Source organism: Elephas maximus, chromosome 6 (assembly GCF_024166365.1).
Source record: "Elephas maximus indicus isolate mEleMax1 chromosome 6, mEleMax1 primary haplotype, whole genome shotgun sequence".
In the NCBI taxonomy this organism is placed as follows: domain Eukaryota; kingdom Metazoa; phylum Chordata; class Mammalia; order Proboscidea; family Elephantidae; genus Elephas; species Elephas maximus.
Window position 1 is genome coordinate 113,786,943 of NC_064824.1, and position 18,230 is coordinate 113,805,172.

Here is an 18,230-nt window from a genome sequence, read left to right on the forward strand (position 1 = left end):
GTATAAATGTTTTATGATGAGTATTTTGTTTCCATTTTGAGTGCTGCGATCAAACTTTTTGTGTAGACGTTTTTGCACCTGCGCTGTTTGTTACCTTTTAGGAAGGACGCTTCATAATAATGGTGACATTTATTGGGTTTACATGTATTATCTCATTTAATTCTCAGAGCAGCCTATAAGGGGTGACTACTATAATCTCTAATGCAAAAGGAAGAATTCATGAAGTAAAAGAACTGAACAGAAGATTTCAAAGGGCAGCTCGAGAAGACAAAGTATTATAATGACATGTACAAAGAGCTGGAGATGGAAAACCAAAAGGGAAGAACACGCTTGGCGTTTCTCAAGCTGAAAGAACTGAAGAAAAAATTCAAGCCTCAAGTGAAGGATTCTATGGGGAAAATATTAAAGGACACAGGAATCATCAAAAGAAGATGGAAGGAATACATACAATCATTATACCAAAAAGAATTAGTCAATGTTCAACCATTTCAAGAGGTGGCATATGATCAGGAACCGAGGGTAGTGAAGGAAGAAGTCCAAGCTGCTCTGAAGGCATTGGCGAAAAACGAGGCTCCAGGAATTGATGGAATATCAATTGAGATGTTTCAACAAACAGATGCAGCACTGGAGGTGCTCACTCGTCTATGCCAAGAAATACGGAAGACAGCTTCTTGGCCAACTGACTGGAAGAGATCCATATTTATGCCTATTCCCAAGAAAGGTGATCCAACGAATGTGGAAATGATAGAACAATATCGTTAATATCACAGGCAAGCAAAATTTTGCTGAAGATCATTCAAAAACAGCTGTAGCAGTATATAGACAGGGAACTGCCAGAAATTCAGGCCAGTTTCAGAAGAGGACGTGGAACCAGGGATATCATTGCTAATGTCAGATGGATCCTGGCTGAATACCAGAAGGACGTTTACCTGTATTTTATTGACTATGCAGAGGCATTCGACCGTGTGGATCATAACAAATTACGGATAACATTGCGAAGAATGGGAATTCCAGAACACTTAGTTGTGCTCACGAGGAACCTTTACGTAGATCAAGAGGCATTTGTTCAGACAGAACTAGGGGATACTGATTGGTTTAATATCAGGGAAGCTGTGCTTCAGGGTTGTATTCTTTCCCCATACCTATTCGATCTGTGTGCTGAGCAGGTAATACGAGAAGCTGGACTATATGAAGAAGAACGGGGCATCAGGATTGGAGGAAGACTCATTAACAACCTGCGTTGTGCAGATGCCACAACCTTGCTTGCTGAAAGTGAAAAGGACTTGAAGCACTTACTAGTGAAGATCAAAGACCACAGCCTTCAGTATGGATTGCACCTCAACATAAAGAAAACAAAATCCTCACAACTGGACCAATGAACAACATTATGGTAAATGGAGAAAAGATTGAAGTTGTCAAGGATTTCATTTTACTTGGATCCACAATCAACAGCCATGGAAGCAGCAGTCAAGAAATCAAAAGACACTTTGCACTGGGCAAATCTGCTGCAAAGGAGCTCTTTAAAGTGTTGAAGAGCAAAGAAGTCACCTTGAGGACTAAGGTGCACCTGACCCAGGCCATGGTATTTTCAGTCGCATCATGTGCATGTGAAAGCTGGACAATGAATCAGGAAGATCAAAGAAGAATTGACGCCTTTGAATTGTGGTGTTGGTGAAGAACACTGAGTATACCAAGGGCTGCCAAAAGAACGAACAAATCTGTCTTAGAAGAAGTACAACCAGAATGCTCTTTAGAAGCAAGGATGGCAAGACTGCATCTTACATACTTTGGACATGTTGTCAGGAGGGTTCATTCTCTGACGCATATGCCTGGCAAAGTACAGGGTGAGTAGAAAAGAGGAAGACCCTCAATGAGGTGGATTGACACAGTGGCTGCAACAATGAGCTCAGGCATAACAATGATGGTAAGGATGGCGTAGGACTGGGCAGTGTTTTGTTCTGTTGTGCATAGGGGTCACTATGAGTCGGAACTGACTCGACAGCATCTAACAACAACAACTATTATGTCTGTGGTAAAAATTGGAAAATTGTGACATAGGCGACAGTTGAGAAATTTGTCCACGATGGTTACACAGCATGAAAATGGATGAGCTGGGATCCGTTTTTCATAATGTCTTTATAAGGTCCTCAATTTTGAAGACTATTTTTGCTGAGTCTAAAATTACTTGTAATTTTTCTCAGTATTTTGAAGGTATCACTCCATTGTCTTCTGGTTTTGTGTGTTAGTATGCCTTGTAATTTTTGATTGAATGCTGGGCATTGTGCATGAAAAACTGTAGAGGGCCTTGGTATTGTGTTTTTTTCCTCCAGAGAGAGATAACTTATGCTTCTCAGGCAGGGTGGAGGCGTGTGGTTGCTGGGCATTGAGCTCATTTGAAGTTGGCCTTCAGTCTTTGTGAGGGTGGTTTATTGTTCACCCCTATTCTGCTGAAAACCCTGCTAGTACCATTCTTCCCTGATGTACTCTGAACTCCATTTTTGTCACTTGATCCTGTAAGGAGGCCAAAGCTGTACTCACTGTCTTTACCTCTTAGATTATTGCATGCCGCTTAGGAAATACCTTGAAGGGAAAAGCATACATTTTCAGCCTCACTTTCTTTTGTCTTTATCTCTGGGATCTTTGCCCGAGTATTTGCTCTTACTAGCTCTGTGTCCAGCTTTTCTGTTTGTTCCTGCGAAGAAAAGGTTCTCTTAACAAGCCATTTCACTGTAACACAAGTTTAAAGTAAGAAGCTGCAATTTGTCCCCAGGTCTGTCTCCTGAGGCTGTGATGCGGAATTGGTGAAAATAGACTTTAAAATCTTTATCAGGATAATTCTGCCGTTAATAAGCAAATGCTTATTAACACATGCTTCTTTCTTTACTTTTATTTAATCACTTAATGGATATTCTTCCATTTTTATCTTTGAAAATGGTGACCCTGAAGTCACGAAACCCATTGCCATAGAGTCGATTCCAATTCATAGTGACCCTATAGGACAGAGTATTTATTACTGCCCCCATAGGGTTTTCAAGGCTGTAATCTTTTGATGAAGCAGACTGCCACATTTTTCTCCCATGAGTGGCTAGTGGGTTACAGCTACTGACCTTTTGTTTGGTAACACTGTGCTTAACCACTGCACCCTCAGGCCTCCTTGAAGTAAAGAAATGTGTATGTAGTGTAAGTAGAACTAATCTTTCAGCAGTTTTGAGTCCACTCCTTTGGTCAAGGCTATGAAGTACTGAGATTTCCACATGGCAACAGTTTTGCAACAGCATTACTTTAAGCTAGTCACAGTAGAAGGAGGCTCTTTCATTACTTTATTAACCTAGCTGGTTAACACATTCTAAAAGATACAGAATGGGAGTTGACGAAGATTCCATGATAACTCAGGTTACGCCTGAGAACGTTTGTTTTTGTTTCTATTTTCTTAGATATTGGACTGATTAACAGGTTAATAATCTTTGATAGGTTTTGTGCCTCTGGCTGTGCTAGCTTGGATATTTTTTAAAAGAAAAGAGGGCACAGTCAGTTATCTAAATTCTTCTCTCTTTGGTTCATACGTATTCTTAGTAGGAATTTGGGAACTTAAGGATGAGAATGATCATTTTATCGCCCTTTTTAGTCACATTCCCTCCCCCTTCCCCCATTTAAGACAGGTTTTTGTTAATATTCCAGGCTAGAAATCATCAGATTATATGATTAGGTCTAGAACTCTTTGAGTCCTGAGAGAGTGGGAGAGATGAAAGGAGTGTGTGTATTATACTGAACGTGATTGAATTATTTGCTCTTCTCTCATTTTTCTGGAATGATGCTTTGTTTTAGTTATTTGTATCATGTTTATAAGACTGGAGTCCCCCACCCCCTGGTGTTTTTCATATCCTTGATCCTAACTTAAGATCCAAAAAAACCAAAAACCCATTGCTGTCCAGTCGATTCCTACTCATAGCGACCCTATAGGACAGAGTAGAACTGTAGCTTAGGGTTTCCAGGGAGCAGCTGGTGGATTTGAACTGCCGACCTTTTGGTTAGCAGCAGAGCTCTTAACCATTGTGCCACCAGGGCTCCCTAGTAGACTAGCTTTCGTTACTACTCTTTCTTGGAACCAGAGGAATAAAATTTGTGGTTGGTGATTCGAACAGCAGGTACAGATAAGAAAGGATATACAGTATTAATACCATGCTAGAATAAGAAATTCTAACATTTTTTAAATGAAACTAATTATTTTCGTAATTACAGAATCACTAGCAGTTAAGAAATCCTCTGCACCCTTTACCCCATTTCCCTGAATGACAGCATTTTTGCAAAATTATAGTACAGTATCACAACAAAGATATAACAGTCAAACTAGGGAACATTTCCATCTCTACAAGGATCCCTCCCTCTTACTGCCCTGTTACAGCTGCTTCCCTCCTGCCCCTGCCTGCTCCTTAACCTTTAACCACTAATCTGTTCTCCATTTCTGTAATTTTCTCATTTTAAGGATACTATATAAATCATACAGTATGTAATCTTTTGAGAATGGGCCGTTTTCACTCAGCATAGTTCTCTGGTGATTCATCCAGGTAGTTACATGTTATCAACAGTTCATTCCTTTTTTGTTGAGGAGTAAGTAGTCCATAGCATGAATGTGCCACAGTTTAACCATTCGCCCATTGAAGGATGTTTGCGTTGGTTTTGGCTACTATGAATGAATAAGCTGCTAAGAACATTTGTGTACAGATTTTTTTTGTTTTTTTTTTAATTAATTTTTATTGTGCTTTAAGTGAAAGTTTATAAATCAGGTCAGCATCTCATACAAAAATTTACGTACACCTTGCTATACACTCCTAATTGCACTCCCTCTAATGAGGTAGCACAGATCTTCCTTCTACTGTCTCCCCTGTGTCCATTCGTGTAGCTTCTGGCCCCCTCTGCCTTCTCATCTCCCCTCCAGACAGGAGATGCCCACATAGTCTCATGTGTCCACTTGATCCAAGAAGCTCGTTCTTCACCACTGTCATTTTCCATCCCATATTCCAGACCAATCCCTGTGTACAGGTCTTTGTGTGAATATAAGTTTTCATTTCTCTGGAGTAAACGTCCAGGCATACAGTTGTTGGGTGGTACGGTATTTGCATGTTTCATTTTTAAGAAACTGTCAAGTTGTTTTCCAAAGTGGCTGTGTAATTTTGTGTTTCCACCAGCGATGTATGAGTGATCTGGTTTCTCGGCATCCCTATCAGCTCTTGTTGGTGTCACTTAAAAAAAATTTTTCTTTTAATTTTATACATTCTGAAAAGTGGTCAGCAATATCTCATTGTTATATCCCCAGTGGCTAATGATGTTGGACATTTTTCACAGGCTTGTTTGCCCTCTGTATATCCCTTTCAGTGAAATGCCTCTTCATGTCTTTTGCCCATTTTCTAATTGAATGTTTGGTTTTTTTGTTTAGTTTGGATATTCCTGTGCTATAGTCTAGTCCTTTGTCAGATACATGGTTTACAAACATTTTCTCCTAGTCTCTAGCTTGTCTTTTTATCCTTTTATCACCAGAGCCAAAGTTTTTAATTTTGGTGAATTATAATTCAACAGTTTTCAATTAGCTAATTTATCAATTAGCATTGTCACCTGGCATACCGACACGGATCATCGTGTTTCTTTTCAGTTAGTCTTAGCTCATTAGATTGCGGATAGTGATGTTTTTGGCTGTGATATGTGTTGCTTTTATTCTGTTAGAGCTGGCACTTCCACGGGTTTTTTTATTTGTTTTTAAATAGTTTCTACTTAAAGTATTCTAAACAAAGCAGAAAATTATCCTAATTTGAACAGCCTTTGCTTATTTTCCTGAAATATTTTCTAGTGCATAGATAAGGACATCAGTGATATGTGTGTATCACAGTTGTTCATATTCTCTGAAAATTATTTTTAGCATTTTTCCTGAACATAGATTTTATCATGGCTCCTGATATTTATAGGTACTGTGGTAGAGAAAATATCTGTCAGTTTTGGAGCAGATACGGTATTTCATACCTTCTGCATTATGGAAATAAACATTTGTAGCTTAATCCAGAGTTGCTGCAAAGTACAATCATTTTGCATCTACTGTGCGTTAGACATTGTACTACATTCCACTACATGTTAATATTTGACCCTTTTAATAAAACAGGGTACTTTGTAGCACGGACAGTTATTTTCATTCTGTCAGTTGAAAGATACAAGTACATAACAGGTCTCTTACATTAAATTAAATGACGTAAAAGGTACTTAAAGTTAGATGACAATTTGAAAAGCCTGGTGTGGCTTACCACTCTGTGTTTGTTTCAGTTGCCGGAGTCTGCTCTCAGGGACCTCATCGTCGCCACCATTGCAGTCAAGTACACTCAGTCAAATTCTGTGTGCTATGCCAAGAACGGTCAGGTAACCATGCTGTCAGATTCCCCTCAGGGGGACTGTTTTTTTACAAAATGATGTTCAGAAATCCTTCTGCCTCTGGTAGTGGACAGCTTGAAAGGGAAAGTTTGCCAAGTATTTCTCATCTGGGTTTGCCAGCATTTACTCAGCAACTTGGTGAACTGTTAAAACTAAGGATGATTGCAAAGTAGCTTTGGAACTAGGTGCTAAAATTAGTGACATTGCCTCTTTCCTAGAATGAGTTGGCACATTTTGGGATAGGAGGGTTCTAATAGCTTTACGAAGCTGGTTTATTTTCTGTTTACTGGTAGTTCATCTCCAGTGAAGGAGTAAGGAACGGTACTGCCAGCCACCAGCTTGCAGGGCATTCTCACCTGTATTTTTGGAGCTTGCAGGGTATTTTCACCTATATTTCTTAATGTTAGTTTATCAAGAGTCAGTCAAGTGAAGCGACTTCTAGAGGAGTTAACATTATCTTTTAAAGTCAGGTTTATTGAAATATAATTTGTTAGAGTAAAAGTCACCCTTTTTAAATGTACAGTTAATAGAGATTTGGCAAATTATACAGTTGTGTGACCACAGTTGCCATAAGGATATTCGGTAGTCTTTCTGCACGATGTTAAGCAAGATACCTACCTTCTTTTGTAGTGTACTGAGGTCTAGAGTAGAGGATTGAGCTGGTTCATCGCTAAGGTCTGTACCAACGGTAGGATTCAGCGACCTTGGTGCTGCTGCAGCTTCAGGCCCTTTTCTTCCTGTACTGTCTCCAGAGTTCTGTATGCTACTCGTTGAGCTCTTCCATTGCATTTGTTAAAGAATCTGGCCTTCTAGTAGTTATGTGATTGTGGGACCTGGAAGACCCTTTCAGATGTAGTGAGAGCCAACTGATAAAAGACTCCCAGACTCTAGTAACAAAATCCTGGGAGCTCATGGCTAGTGGGCTCCTTGGGCTCAGGTTCCAGCAGGTTCTGGTAAAGCCATGCAGATGGAATGCTTCACTTCTGACATCCAGGAGGAACACGTTGCACATGTGTTTGTTCACTTCAGAAACTAAAACCAGAAAACTGTTGTGCATTGAGGGCATTGTTCTTAGAATCCAACCCACTGAGATAGAGGAAGGAAGAAAGACGTTTCATGTCTGGTAGCATTTTTTACTTTTTAGGATAGATGACCTAGTCAGATACTTATGTCAGTTTCTATGAGTGACTAATTGTAAGTTATTGACTGGGGACTTTCAAATAGCCTTTGTGGTCTTTGTATTATTATTACTATTATTCCACAGCTACCAGTAATGGGCCCTAAGGTTGTCAAGAATATAACTTAATTGCATTCTAGGAATTTCCAGAACGTTAATAGGAATACTTCCGATATCACTGTAGTGGTAAAATGTATAAATGGTAGTCATAAATAATTTATTCTGATCTTTTAATGACTTAAAAATTACTTTTTTTTGGCTTGATATTTTCTTCTACAAAGTTAATCAATTTTGGAGAATGTTTTCAAAAGATCTGTTGAGAAAAGTGTGTTGTTAGAAGAGGTATTCACTTTAGTGTCTCATGCCCTTTAGGTTATTGGCATTGGAGCAGGACAGCAGTCTCGGATACACTGTACACGCCTTGCAGGGGATAAAGCAAACTATTGGTGGCTTAGACATCACCCACGCGTGCTTTCAATGAAGTTTAAAACGGGAGTGAAAAGGGCAGAAATCTCGAATGCCATCGATCAATACGTTACGGGAACCATTGGCGAGGTATAAGACTTGTCATTGGGTGATAGGCAGAGTAAATGAATGTATTTACCCTTTCATGTGTGACAGGCTTAATTTCATCACTACAGAAGGAAAAGGATATTTTGTCTAAAATTGTTTTATCTGATTACCAATCCCCCACTTTCTTCAGGCTCATTTACCTTTCCTCAAGTTCTTTATCCCTTTCTGAAGCAAAAAACCTTCTCCTCTGTCTTTTTCAATTACAGCCATTGGTTTACTTTTATTGTTTGTACTTCCTTTCTTGATTATACACTTTTGACGGCAGGGAATGCTTTTCACCCCTTTCCAGGCATGTATCACAGTGCCAAGCGCGATGTTTGCCACATGATAGGTGTGCCTTAAACATTAAATACAAACTATCTAATAGCAGGTAACCATGGCTTGTTTCTTCTCCGTCCACATTTTTGTACAAGAACCATTAACAGCTGAGCATGTCTTGGTCACATTCCATGTTCTTAACATGTCTTCTGTTTTAAAGAAGATATGTGGAAGTATTGCCAGTATCTGGTAGCTTGCCTAAAGTAAAGGATACAGCTCAGTGGCTGGACATAGCAAGGGCTCAGCGTACTGGACAGAAAACAGAAGTCCAAGTCCTGGTGATAAACCACAGGGGACTGGACGAAGTCATTCGTTTAGGACTGGGAATCTTCTATAACTGCCATTGAAAAGTGAGGCCGCAGAGTGCCTTGTGGCTGTGCAGTATTATGTTTTCATAGCCAAAAAGTCATCCAATGTGGAAACACCTCTTCAGGATAGGAATACTGTGAGTCATATTTCAGTATATCTACAAGACAAACTGCATTCCTGAGTCTAATTTTTATATAAATGTGGTTTCCTTAGAAAACTCACCTTTTATTTCCTAGACTTGGATATGGATGATTCCTTTGAAAACCGTTGGGAGTGTGATTTTCTATTCACTTGCTTTGATCCAAGGATGTAATGTAGTATATTAACTTAGGGATTAAAGAACAAAATATATTTGGAATAAACTGATGGAGAAAGTACAGTGGTGTGGTCTTTGATAAACTTCCACTTACTTTTCTTCCTTAATGAAAGTGTTGAAAGTATCAAATAAAGAGATTCCAGAAATATGAACTTGGATGTAAAAGAGAAGTCATTATTTATAATTAAGAAGTCCTAGGAAAAATGCCCAGGTGCTTGCTGACATCTGGCTTTACGTGGGATACTACTACAGGTGCTGTCAGACTAACCTGTTTCTCCACTCACAGGATGAAGATTTAGTAAAGTGGAAGGCACTGTTCGAGGAAGTCCCTGAACTATTAACGGAGGCAGAGAAGAAAGATTGGATTGGCAAACTTAGCGAAGTTTCTGTCAGTTCTGATGCCTTCTTTCCTTTCAGGGATAATGTGGACAGAGCTAAAAGGGTGAGTTTGGAACTGATGCACAGTTTGCATGGAACTGATCTTTATGTAGAAACTATTTTAGAAATCATGCTTCTGCCGATCAGGTCTCTGTGACTTATATCCAAGCTGTGGCAGTGTGATGTAGATGAACTGGAGAATCAGATTTTGACTTTTCCATTTGATGTGTGGATTACCCAGCTCCTGTTTGTTTGCCTTTCTGGCCACATGAATTAGTCTCTGATGTGAATCATTGTTAGCATATGCTTTTGAGAGAGAAATGTTAATTTTTGCATATTGGCGTATTATGCTGTGTTTTGAAAATTCATATATCCGTTTCTCCCCCAGAGTGGCGTGGCGTACATTGCTGCTCCCTCCGGTTCTGCTGCCGACCAGGTGGTGATTGAGGCGTGCGATGAGCTGGGGATAATCCTCGTTCATACCAGTCTTCGGCTTTTCCATCACTGATTAGTCTCACATCACTGATTCATCTCACGTTATTTTATGGGTTGGTTATGTGTAGGTGAACAATCTTTAGAAAATTTCATTTAAAAAAAAAAAAAAACATTAAATCTTAATAATCTTGGATCCAGTTTTTTTGGTAGTTGTATTTAATGTGTCCTGAAGAAACAGATTCTTTAACAAGCACCACAAGCATCTGGGTGTGGGGGTGTGGGTGTGTGTGGGTGTGGTGAGCTCAGCTCATCCCAAAACATTGCCTGTGTGATGAAACATCTTCAAATCAGCAAGTCAACCAAGAAACTTAGAGCAGCCAGATGGATGGCACAAGCATCTTAAAGTTCTCTAGTTTCCTCAAGGGCGTTCCTCTTGGAAAGTTCTTTTCATCACAGTTCTAAGAAGCTTGATTGTCAACTTTCTAAACCAACGGCAGATATATAACCTGTGAACTAGAACTCTGTGGGGATCAGTAAGTCTACCCTTGACCCCTTATGTGGATGGGGCCAGTATGTATCTCTCCCTCTGTGCTAAGTGAAATGTTTTGAAGTCAGGTAGTGTGAGTCCTCCAACTTTGTTCCTTTGAAAGATTGTTTTGGCTGTTCTAGGTCCTTGGCATTTTTATATAAATTTTAGAATCAACTCGTCCATTTCTTTAAAGAAAAAAAAAGCTTGTAGGGATTTTGATTGTAATGTATCTGTAGATCAATTTGTGGAGAATTGACATTTCCTTTCTTTGTGTTTGAGTTGAGTGCCCTCATTTCAATTAACTTTTGGTGGTTCTCCCATGCCTTCAAATATATTTTTTAATATTTTTGTCCAGGGTTTGTAATTATATTCAGGAGGGTTAGTCTAATACAGTCTACTCTGACATTACCAAACCAAAAAAAAACCAAACCCACTGCCGTGGAGTCAATTCCGACTCATAGCAACCCTATAGGATAGGGTAGAGCTGCCCCGTAGAGTTTCCAAGGAGCACGTGGCGGATTTGAACTGCCAGCCTTTGGATTAGCAGCCATAGCACCTAACCACTACACTACCAGGGTTTCCCTGACATTACCAGAACTAGAAATTCCTGAAAACCTATAACCCCATTCTGTTATTGTTAGGTGGTGTTGAGTTGATTCCAACACATAGTGACCTCAGGTACAACAGAATGAAATACTGCCAGGTCCTGCGCCATTCTCATAATCATGGCTATAATTGAACCCGTTGTTGCAGCCACTGTGTCAGTCCATCTCATTGAGAGTTTTCCCTTTTTTCGCTGACCCTTAACTTTACCAGTCATGATGCCCTTCGCCATGGACTGGTCCTTCCTGATATAGCATGTCCGAAGTATGTGAGACAAAGTCTCACCATCCTGGCTTCTAAGGAGCATTCTGGCTTTACTTCTACCAAGGCAGATTTGCTCATTCTTGCAGTCCATGGTATATTCAGTATTCTGAATATACAGTCATTCAAAGGCATCAATTCTTCAGTCTTCCTTATTCATTGTCCAGTTTTTGCATGCAAATGAGGTGACTGAAAATACCATGGCTTAAGTCAGGTGCGCCTTAGTCTTCAAGGTGACATCTTTGCTTTTTACACTTGAAAGAGGTCTCCTGCAGCAGATTTGCCCAGTGCAATGTGTCTTTTGATTTCTTGACTTCTGTTTGCATCGATGTTGATTGTGGATCCAAGTAACATGAAGTCCTTGACAAATTCAGTATTTTCTCTGTCTATCATGATGTGTATTGGGCCAGTTGTGAGATTTTTGTTCTCTATGTTGAGTTGTAATCCATGCTGAAGACTGGGTTATATCAGTAAGTGCTTCACGTCCGTCCTCTTTGCTTTCAGCAGGCAGGGTTGTGTCATCTGCATAACACAGGCTGTTAATGAGTCTACCACCAATTCTTACCCCACATTCTTCATATAGTCTAGTTTCTCAGATTATTTGCTCAGCATACAGGTTGACTAAGTATGGTAAAAGGATACCACCCTGATGTACACGTTTCCTGACTTTGAACTACAAAAACAAAACAAAAAACCTGTTGCCGTCTAGTTGATTCCAACTCATACCACAAAGTATCCCCTTATTCTGTTTGAACGACTGCCTCTTAAGTGTTCTGGAATTACCATTTTTCTCAGTGCTACCTGTAATTTGTTATGATCCACATAGCTGAATGCTTTTGCATAGTCAGTAAAACACAGTTAAACATTTTTCTGGTATTCTGTGCTTTCAGCCAGAATCCATCAGACATGAGCAATGATACCCCTCATTCCACATCCTCTTCTGAATCCGACTTGAATTGCTGGCAGTCCCCTGTTGATGTACTGCTGCAACAGACTTTGAATGGTCTTCAGCAAAATTTTACTTGCGTCTGATATTAATGATACTGTTCAGTGATTTCTGCATTCTGTTGGATTACCTTTCTTTGGAATGGGCACAAATATGGATCTCTTCCTCTTGGTTGGCCAGGTAGCTGTCTTTCATGATTCTTGGCATAAACAGTGAGCATTTCAGCACTGCATCTGTTTGTTGAAACATCTCAGTTGGTATTCCGTCTGTTCCTGGAGTCTTGTTTTTCACTAGCACCTTTAGTGCACTTGGATTTATTCCTTCAGTGTCATTGGTTCTTGATCATATGTTACCTTCTGAAATGGTTGAACGTCCACTAGTTTTTTTTTGGCACAGTACCTGTATTCCTTCCATCTTCTTTTGATGCTTCCTGTGTTAGTATTTTGCCCATAGAATCTTCAGTATTGCCACTTGAGGCCTGAATATTTTCTTCCATTTTTTCAGCTTGAGAAATGCTGAGCATGTTCTTGGTTTTCTAATTCCAGGTCTTTGCACATTTCACTGTGATACTTCGTCCTCTTGAGCTGCCCTTTGAAATCTCTTCAGCTCTTTTACTTCGTTTCTTGCATTTGCTTTTGCTGCTCTACATTCAAGAGCAAGTTTCAGAGTCTCTTCTGAGTCATCCATTTTGGTCTTTTCTTTCTTTCCTGTCTTTTTAATGACCTTGCTTTCTTCATGTATGATGTGCTTGATGTCATCCCATTCTAGTTATGAGAAAAACATTAAACCTCAATTGAGGGACATTCTACAAAATACCTGACCAGTACTCCTCAAAACTGTGAAGGTCATCAAAAACAAGGAAAGTGTGAGAAACTGGCATCCAAGAGGAGCCAAAGGAGACATGACAATGTTACATGGGATCCTGGAAGAGAAGAAGAACATTAGGAAAAAACTAAGGATATCTGAATAAAATGTGGAGTTAAAGTATGAAGAATTGATGCATTACTCGTGACAAATATACTATTGTAAGATAATAGGGGAAATGGTGTGGTGATGTGGGAACTATTCGTAATTTTTTTGTTCATCTAAAACTATCATAAAAGACCTATTTAAAATATATATAATCATAGTTTTATTAACACTGTCCTAGTCATCTAGTGCTGCTGTAAAAGAAATGCCATAAGTGGATGGTTTTAACAAAGAAATTTATTCTCTCACAGTCTAGTAGTCTATAAGTCCAAATTCAGGGCATCAGCTCCAGGGGAAGGCTTTCTCTTCTCGGCTCTGGAGGAAGGTCCTTGTCATCAGTCTTCCCCCTGTCAAGGAGATTCTCAGGTCCAAAGGACACATGCTCCTCTTCATTCTTGGTGATGTGAGGTCCCCCTGTCTCTCTGCTCACTTGTCTCTTTTATATTTCAAAAGAGATTGACTTAAGACACTAGTAGATCTCATCAATATAACTGCCTCTAAACCATCTCATTAACATCATAGTGATAGAATTTACAACACACAGGGAAATCACATCAGATGGCAAAATGGTAGACAGTCATACAACACTGGGAATCAGGGCCTAGCTAAGTTGACAGGTATTATTGGGGGACACAATCCAATCCATGACATATACTAAAAAGGTAAACAGTAATTTCTTAATATCAAATAGTCACTTTTCAATTAACCCAAATTTGGCTCTTCCCGCTCATGTTTGTTCGAAATAAGACCCAAGCCTGATACACAGATTGTATATGATTTGTCTGAGGTTTCTTGCAATCAGTTGCTTCTTTTTTATTTTTTGTCTTGTAATTGATTTATTGAGGAAACCAGCTTCCCACCTTCTAGGTTTTGTTATTGCATTCCTGTGATGTCATTTAGGTTGTGCCTCTCTGCTTTATTTTGTGTTAACTGAGAGCTGTAGTTAGATGATTTCTCTCCCTCTCTTTGTTTTAGCCTGACCAGTTGGTAATAGAGGAAGATGTATCAAAACCTCCCTTTGTGAGGATGAGCCTATCAGTTTCTCCCTGCAGTTTTATAAATATTTGCTTCATCTATGCTTGAAAATGCATGCAAACCCTGGGGGCATAGTAGTTAAGAGCAACAGCTGCTAACCAAAAGGTCAGCTGTTCAAATCCACCAGGCGCTCCTTGGAAACCCTGTGGAACAGTTCTGCTCTGTTCTGTGGGGTCGCTATGAGTTGGAATGGACTCAACGGCAATGGGTTTGGTTTTGTTTTTTATACTTGAGGCGATTTTAAGGTACATAAATGTTTAAAATTACTTTTTGAACCTGTTATCATTGTATGGTAATGCTTCAGTCCTGCTAACGATGTTTGTAAGTTTTATCTGATATTCACTTTGCTAGGCCAGCTCTTTTGGTTTGTATTTGCCTGATATGTCACTCCTTTGTTTTTTACTTTACTTTGTGTGCCATCATGCTTTAGGTGTAATAGATATCTGGATTTTTTTTTTTTTTTAAGTGTATGTTGTCCATTTTTACCTTTGCATTCAGCTTATTTATATTCACCTTAGTTATTGATATATTTGAATCCTGTTTCCGCCATCCTATGAAGTTTGCCTTTACTTTTTATTTCTGTCTTATTGTTTTGAATTGATAGCTGTATGTCCCATCCATAAGGTAAGAACCTCCACCAACTTTCACATCCTCCTCCCTCCGTCCCCCAGCTCCTATCATGTTGATAATACCTATACTTTCAATTCTGGGTTATGAAGACAACTCTTAGCTTTTTTTTTTTTAAAGATCAAACTTCCCAAGGTTTCTGGTTATATTATCTCCTGGAACATCTGAGTTTATCTCCCCTTAGGGAAACCCTGGTGGCTTAGTGGTTAAGAATTGGGCTGCTAATCAAAAGGTCGGCAGTTTGAATCCACCAGGCATTTCCTGGAAACCGTTTCTTGTGTGGGGCAGTTCTCTGTCCTGCAGGGTTGCTGAGTTGGAACTGACTCGATGGCAATGGGTTTGCTTTTTGGTTTTTTCTTATTTATGTGATGTGATTCTTTTGGCAAAGCTTCCGTAGCCTTGTATTAGAATACCTGTATATTTGAATTCTTTTTGACTAGATGTAAATTTTGGTCTCTAATTTCTTCAATACTTTGAAAACATTACCGTTTTCTTGTGTCTATTGTTGTATTTAAAAATCTGATGTTACTCTGAATCTTGTTCCTCTGTGGGAAACTTAATGGCACTTTGTCTTTGATGTTGATATTCTAAAACTTCTAATATGTCTAGTGGGTTTTCCTTATTTTTCCTCATTAATACTCTGCGGGCCCTTTCAGCCTGAAGTCCTTCATTCCCCCTCCCCCACTTTTCATTCTAGGAAACTTATGTTATTCCTGCTAGTATTTCCTCTTTTCCGTTTCTGTTTGTCTTTGACATTTCTTTTATCCAGATGTTAGCATTCTAAATCTTTTTCCATATGTCTTTAACTCTTCTTTTTTATATTTTCTATTTGTTTTTCCTTTCCTTTGTCTGTCTGGGAGATTTCTTTAGTCTGGTCTTCCAATTCACTAGTTAGTTCCTACATTGTATCCATTCTTCTCTTTGTCCCATCTATTGAGTTATTTCAGCAATATTATTTTTCACATCTGATAATTTTTTTTTTTTATATTGTTGATACCTCCTTTCTAGCTCTGTCAGTATTACGATCTCTGCATGTGTTGGAATCTGTAATCCAATTTGTTATTTTTCTTTTGAAATCATTGTTCTCAAATGTCTTGGCATGTTGGCTTATGAGCTCATTTTTCCCTGCCAGTATTGGCTACTCTGTCAGGCAGTGCTTGCAACAGAAAAACAGATGCAATCCTCCTCAGCCCAAGGAGTTCAGAGGGGGGAGGTTTGAATGAAGAGCACACCAAGCAACAAAAAAAGTCTGTCAGTCATTGTTCACAAAACCACTCAGTTTAGGGCTTCCAACAGTTACTTTCTCATTTTATACCCTCTCACTGCCCATGCCAAATGGTGCTCTATGTAGGTCCGAAGCCACCACCCCTCACCCCCATTCAGTGGATAAGCACCACCTCATCCCTGGGGTTCCTTACAATTTGCTCTGTTTTATTGTTTCCCTGTGTCTGCACTCAGGTTAATTTTGGTCAAGGGAGCCAGCAGCCAAGGAAGTTGAGCACTTAGGGAGTGTCTGGAACTGGAACACCATTAACACAGAATACCATTAAGGACATTCAAAACCTGGAGACTGGACTTTCACTGACATTCAAACGAAAGGCACAGTGTTCTTACACCTGCCATTTCAGTGAGAGAGAACTGGCAGAAGACCTGTAACATAAAACACCTGGATCTGTAAAGAGTATATTTACATTGGGGGAACACCTGGGGCACAGGAAGAAAAGAACCAATACCTCATTCATTTGTGAACATCATCTACTGGGAACCCCGTTGCACACATCTTACTGTTGCCTTGCTTTTTGATACCTGCTTCTCTCCACGGGCACCTTCTGAAGCCCATTCTGTTTTCCCTTCCTCAGAGCACCACACACTGCCCCTGTGGGTCTTAAAGTTCCCAGTGCCTTCAATTCTTCCAAAAAAACCAAACTTACTGCTGTCATCATAGCGACCCTATAGGACAGAGTAGAACTGCCCCACAGGGTTTCCAAGGTTGTAAATCTTTATCAGCGCAGACTCCCACATCTCTCTCTGGCAGCAGGGCTGGTGAGTTCAAACCGCGAACCTTTTGGTTAGCAGCCTATTCTTAGGCACCGTCATCTTTGCTAAACACCGTTAAAATCATGCCCATGGAAAAGGACATACAATATAGCTATACTTTTCCAAATACTTTTTACATGAACACTTGTGTAACTACCAACCAGATCAAGAAATGGAATTTTGCCACCAGCCCTGAGAACCACCACCTGTCTGCTCCTGTTCATGGCCCTCCTTTCCCTCCAGGAAGCTACTTTGTGCCTTTTATGATACCACGCCCTCATTATGCCACTCACCAGTGGGTGATCTTGGGCAGTCCCTTGACCTCTTAGAATTTGTTTTCTGTAAAGTGGAGTTGCGTTCAGCCATCAGAGAGGCTGAGTGACGTCCAGGTTAAAAGCACACACCCTGGAGCTAGTCTGTCTGGGTTTGAGTCCCAGCTCTGCTACTTACAAGCTGTGTGATGTTAGATGATTCCCTTAGCCTTTCCCTCGCTCTGTAGAATGATGATGATAACAGTACCCACCTGCCTAGTTTTCTAGGGCTGCCATAATCAGATACCTCAAAACAAACAAAAAAACCCAATTCTGACTCATAGCAACCCTACGGGACAGAGTAGAACTGCCCCATAAGGTTTCTAAGGCTGTAATCTTTAAGGAAACAGACTGCTGCATCTTTGTTCTTCCAAGCAACTGGTGGATTCGAACTGCCGATCATTAGGTTAGTAGCAGAGAGCTTAACCCTTGTCCCACCAGGGCTCCTTTACCAAGTAGGTGGCTTAAAAGAACAATCCTATTATCTCAGAATTCTGGAGGCTAGAAGCCCAAGTACAGATCTCACCATGTTGATTCCTTCTGGGGGCTTTGCGATTGGGACTGTCTTGTGCCTCTTCTAGCTTCTTGTAGCTGCTGGCAATCTGTTGTTTTCCTTTGCTCACAGATGAATCCTCTTTTAAAAAGGATTTAGACTAGAGCTCACACTACTCTGGTGTGGCTTTATTAATTTAACTGGTAACATCTGGAAAGAAAACCCCTGTTTGCCCAAATGAGGTCACATTCACTGGTGAAACGGCTTGGACTTGAACTTACCTCTCGGAGGCACCCAGTTCATAACACCACCTCTTAGGGGCGTTTTGAGGCGTAAATAAGATACAATATGCAAGGGCACTTAGAATACCACCTGGGACATGATATGTACTGCTTGTAATAAATGCTACTGGCTTTCATAGTGTTTTTGTGTATATGGGGATATGGGAGTAGTGGAGGATAAGATTAATGTATGGAAATCACTATAAAAGTACTAAGTATAT

General features: G+C 39.9%; 1 protein-coding gene across 2 annotated transcripts in view; it reads left to right on the forward strand.

Annotated features, from left to right (window-relative positions):
* The window catches only part of ATIC (5-aminoimidazole-4-carboxamide ribonucleotide formyltransferase/IMP cyclohydrolase), a 34,100-nt gene extending 23,970 nt beyond the window's left edge, over positions 1-10,130 (forward strand). For both annotated transcript variants that reach the window (XM_049888089.1, XM_049888090.1), the window contains 4 exons: positions 6,307-6,399; positions 7,961-8,143; positions 9,391-9,546; positions 9,871-10,130. In XM_049888089.1, coding sequence (XP_049744046.1) covers positions 6,307-6,399; positions 7,961-8,143; positions 9,391-9,546; positions 9,871-9,990 — 552 coding nt within the window. In that variant the 3' untranslated portion in view covers positions 9,991-10,130. The remainder of the gene's footprint in view (positions 1-6,306; positions 6,400-7,960; positions 8,144-9,390; positions 9,547-9,870) is intronic.
* The last annotated feature ends 8,100 nt before the right edge of the window (positions 10,131-18,230 follow it).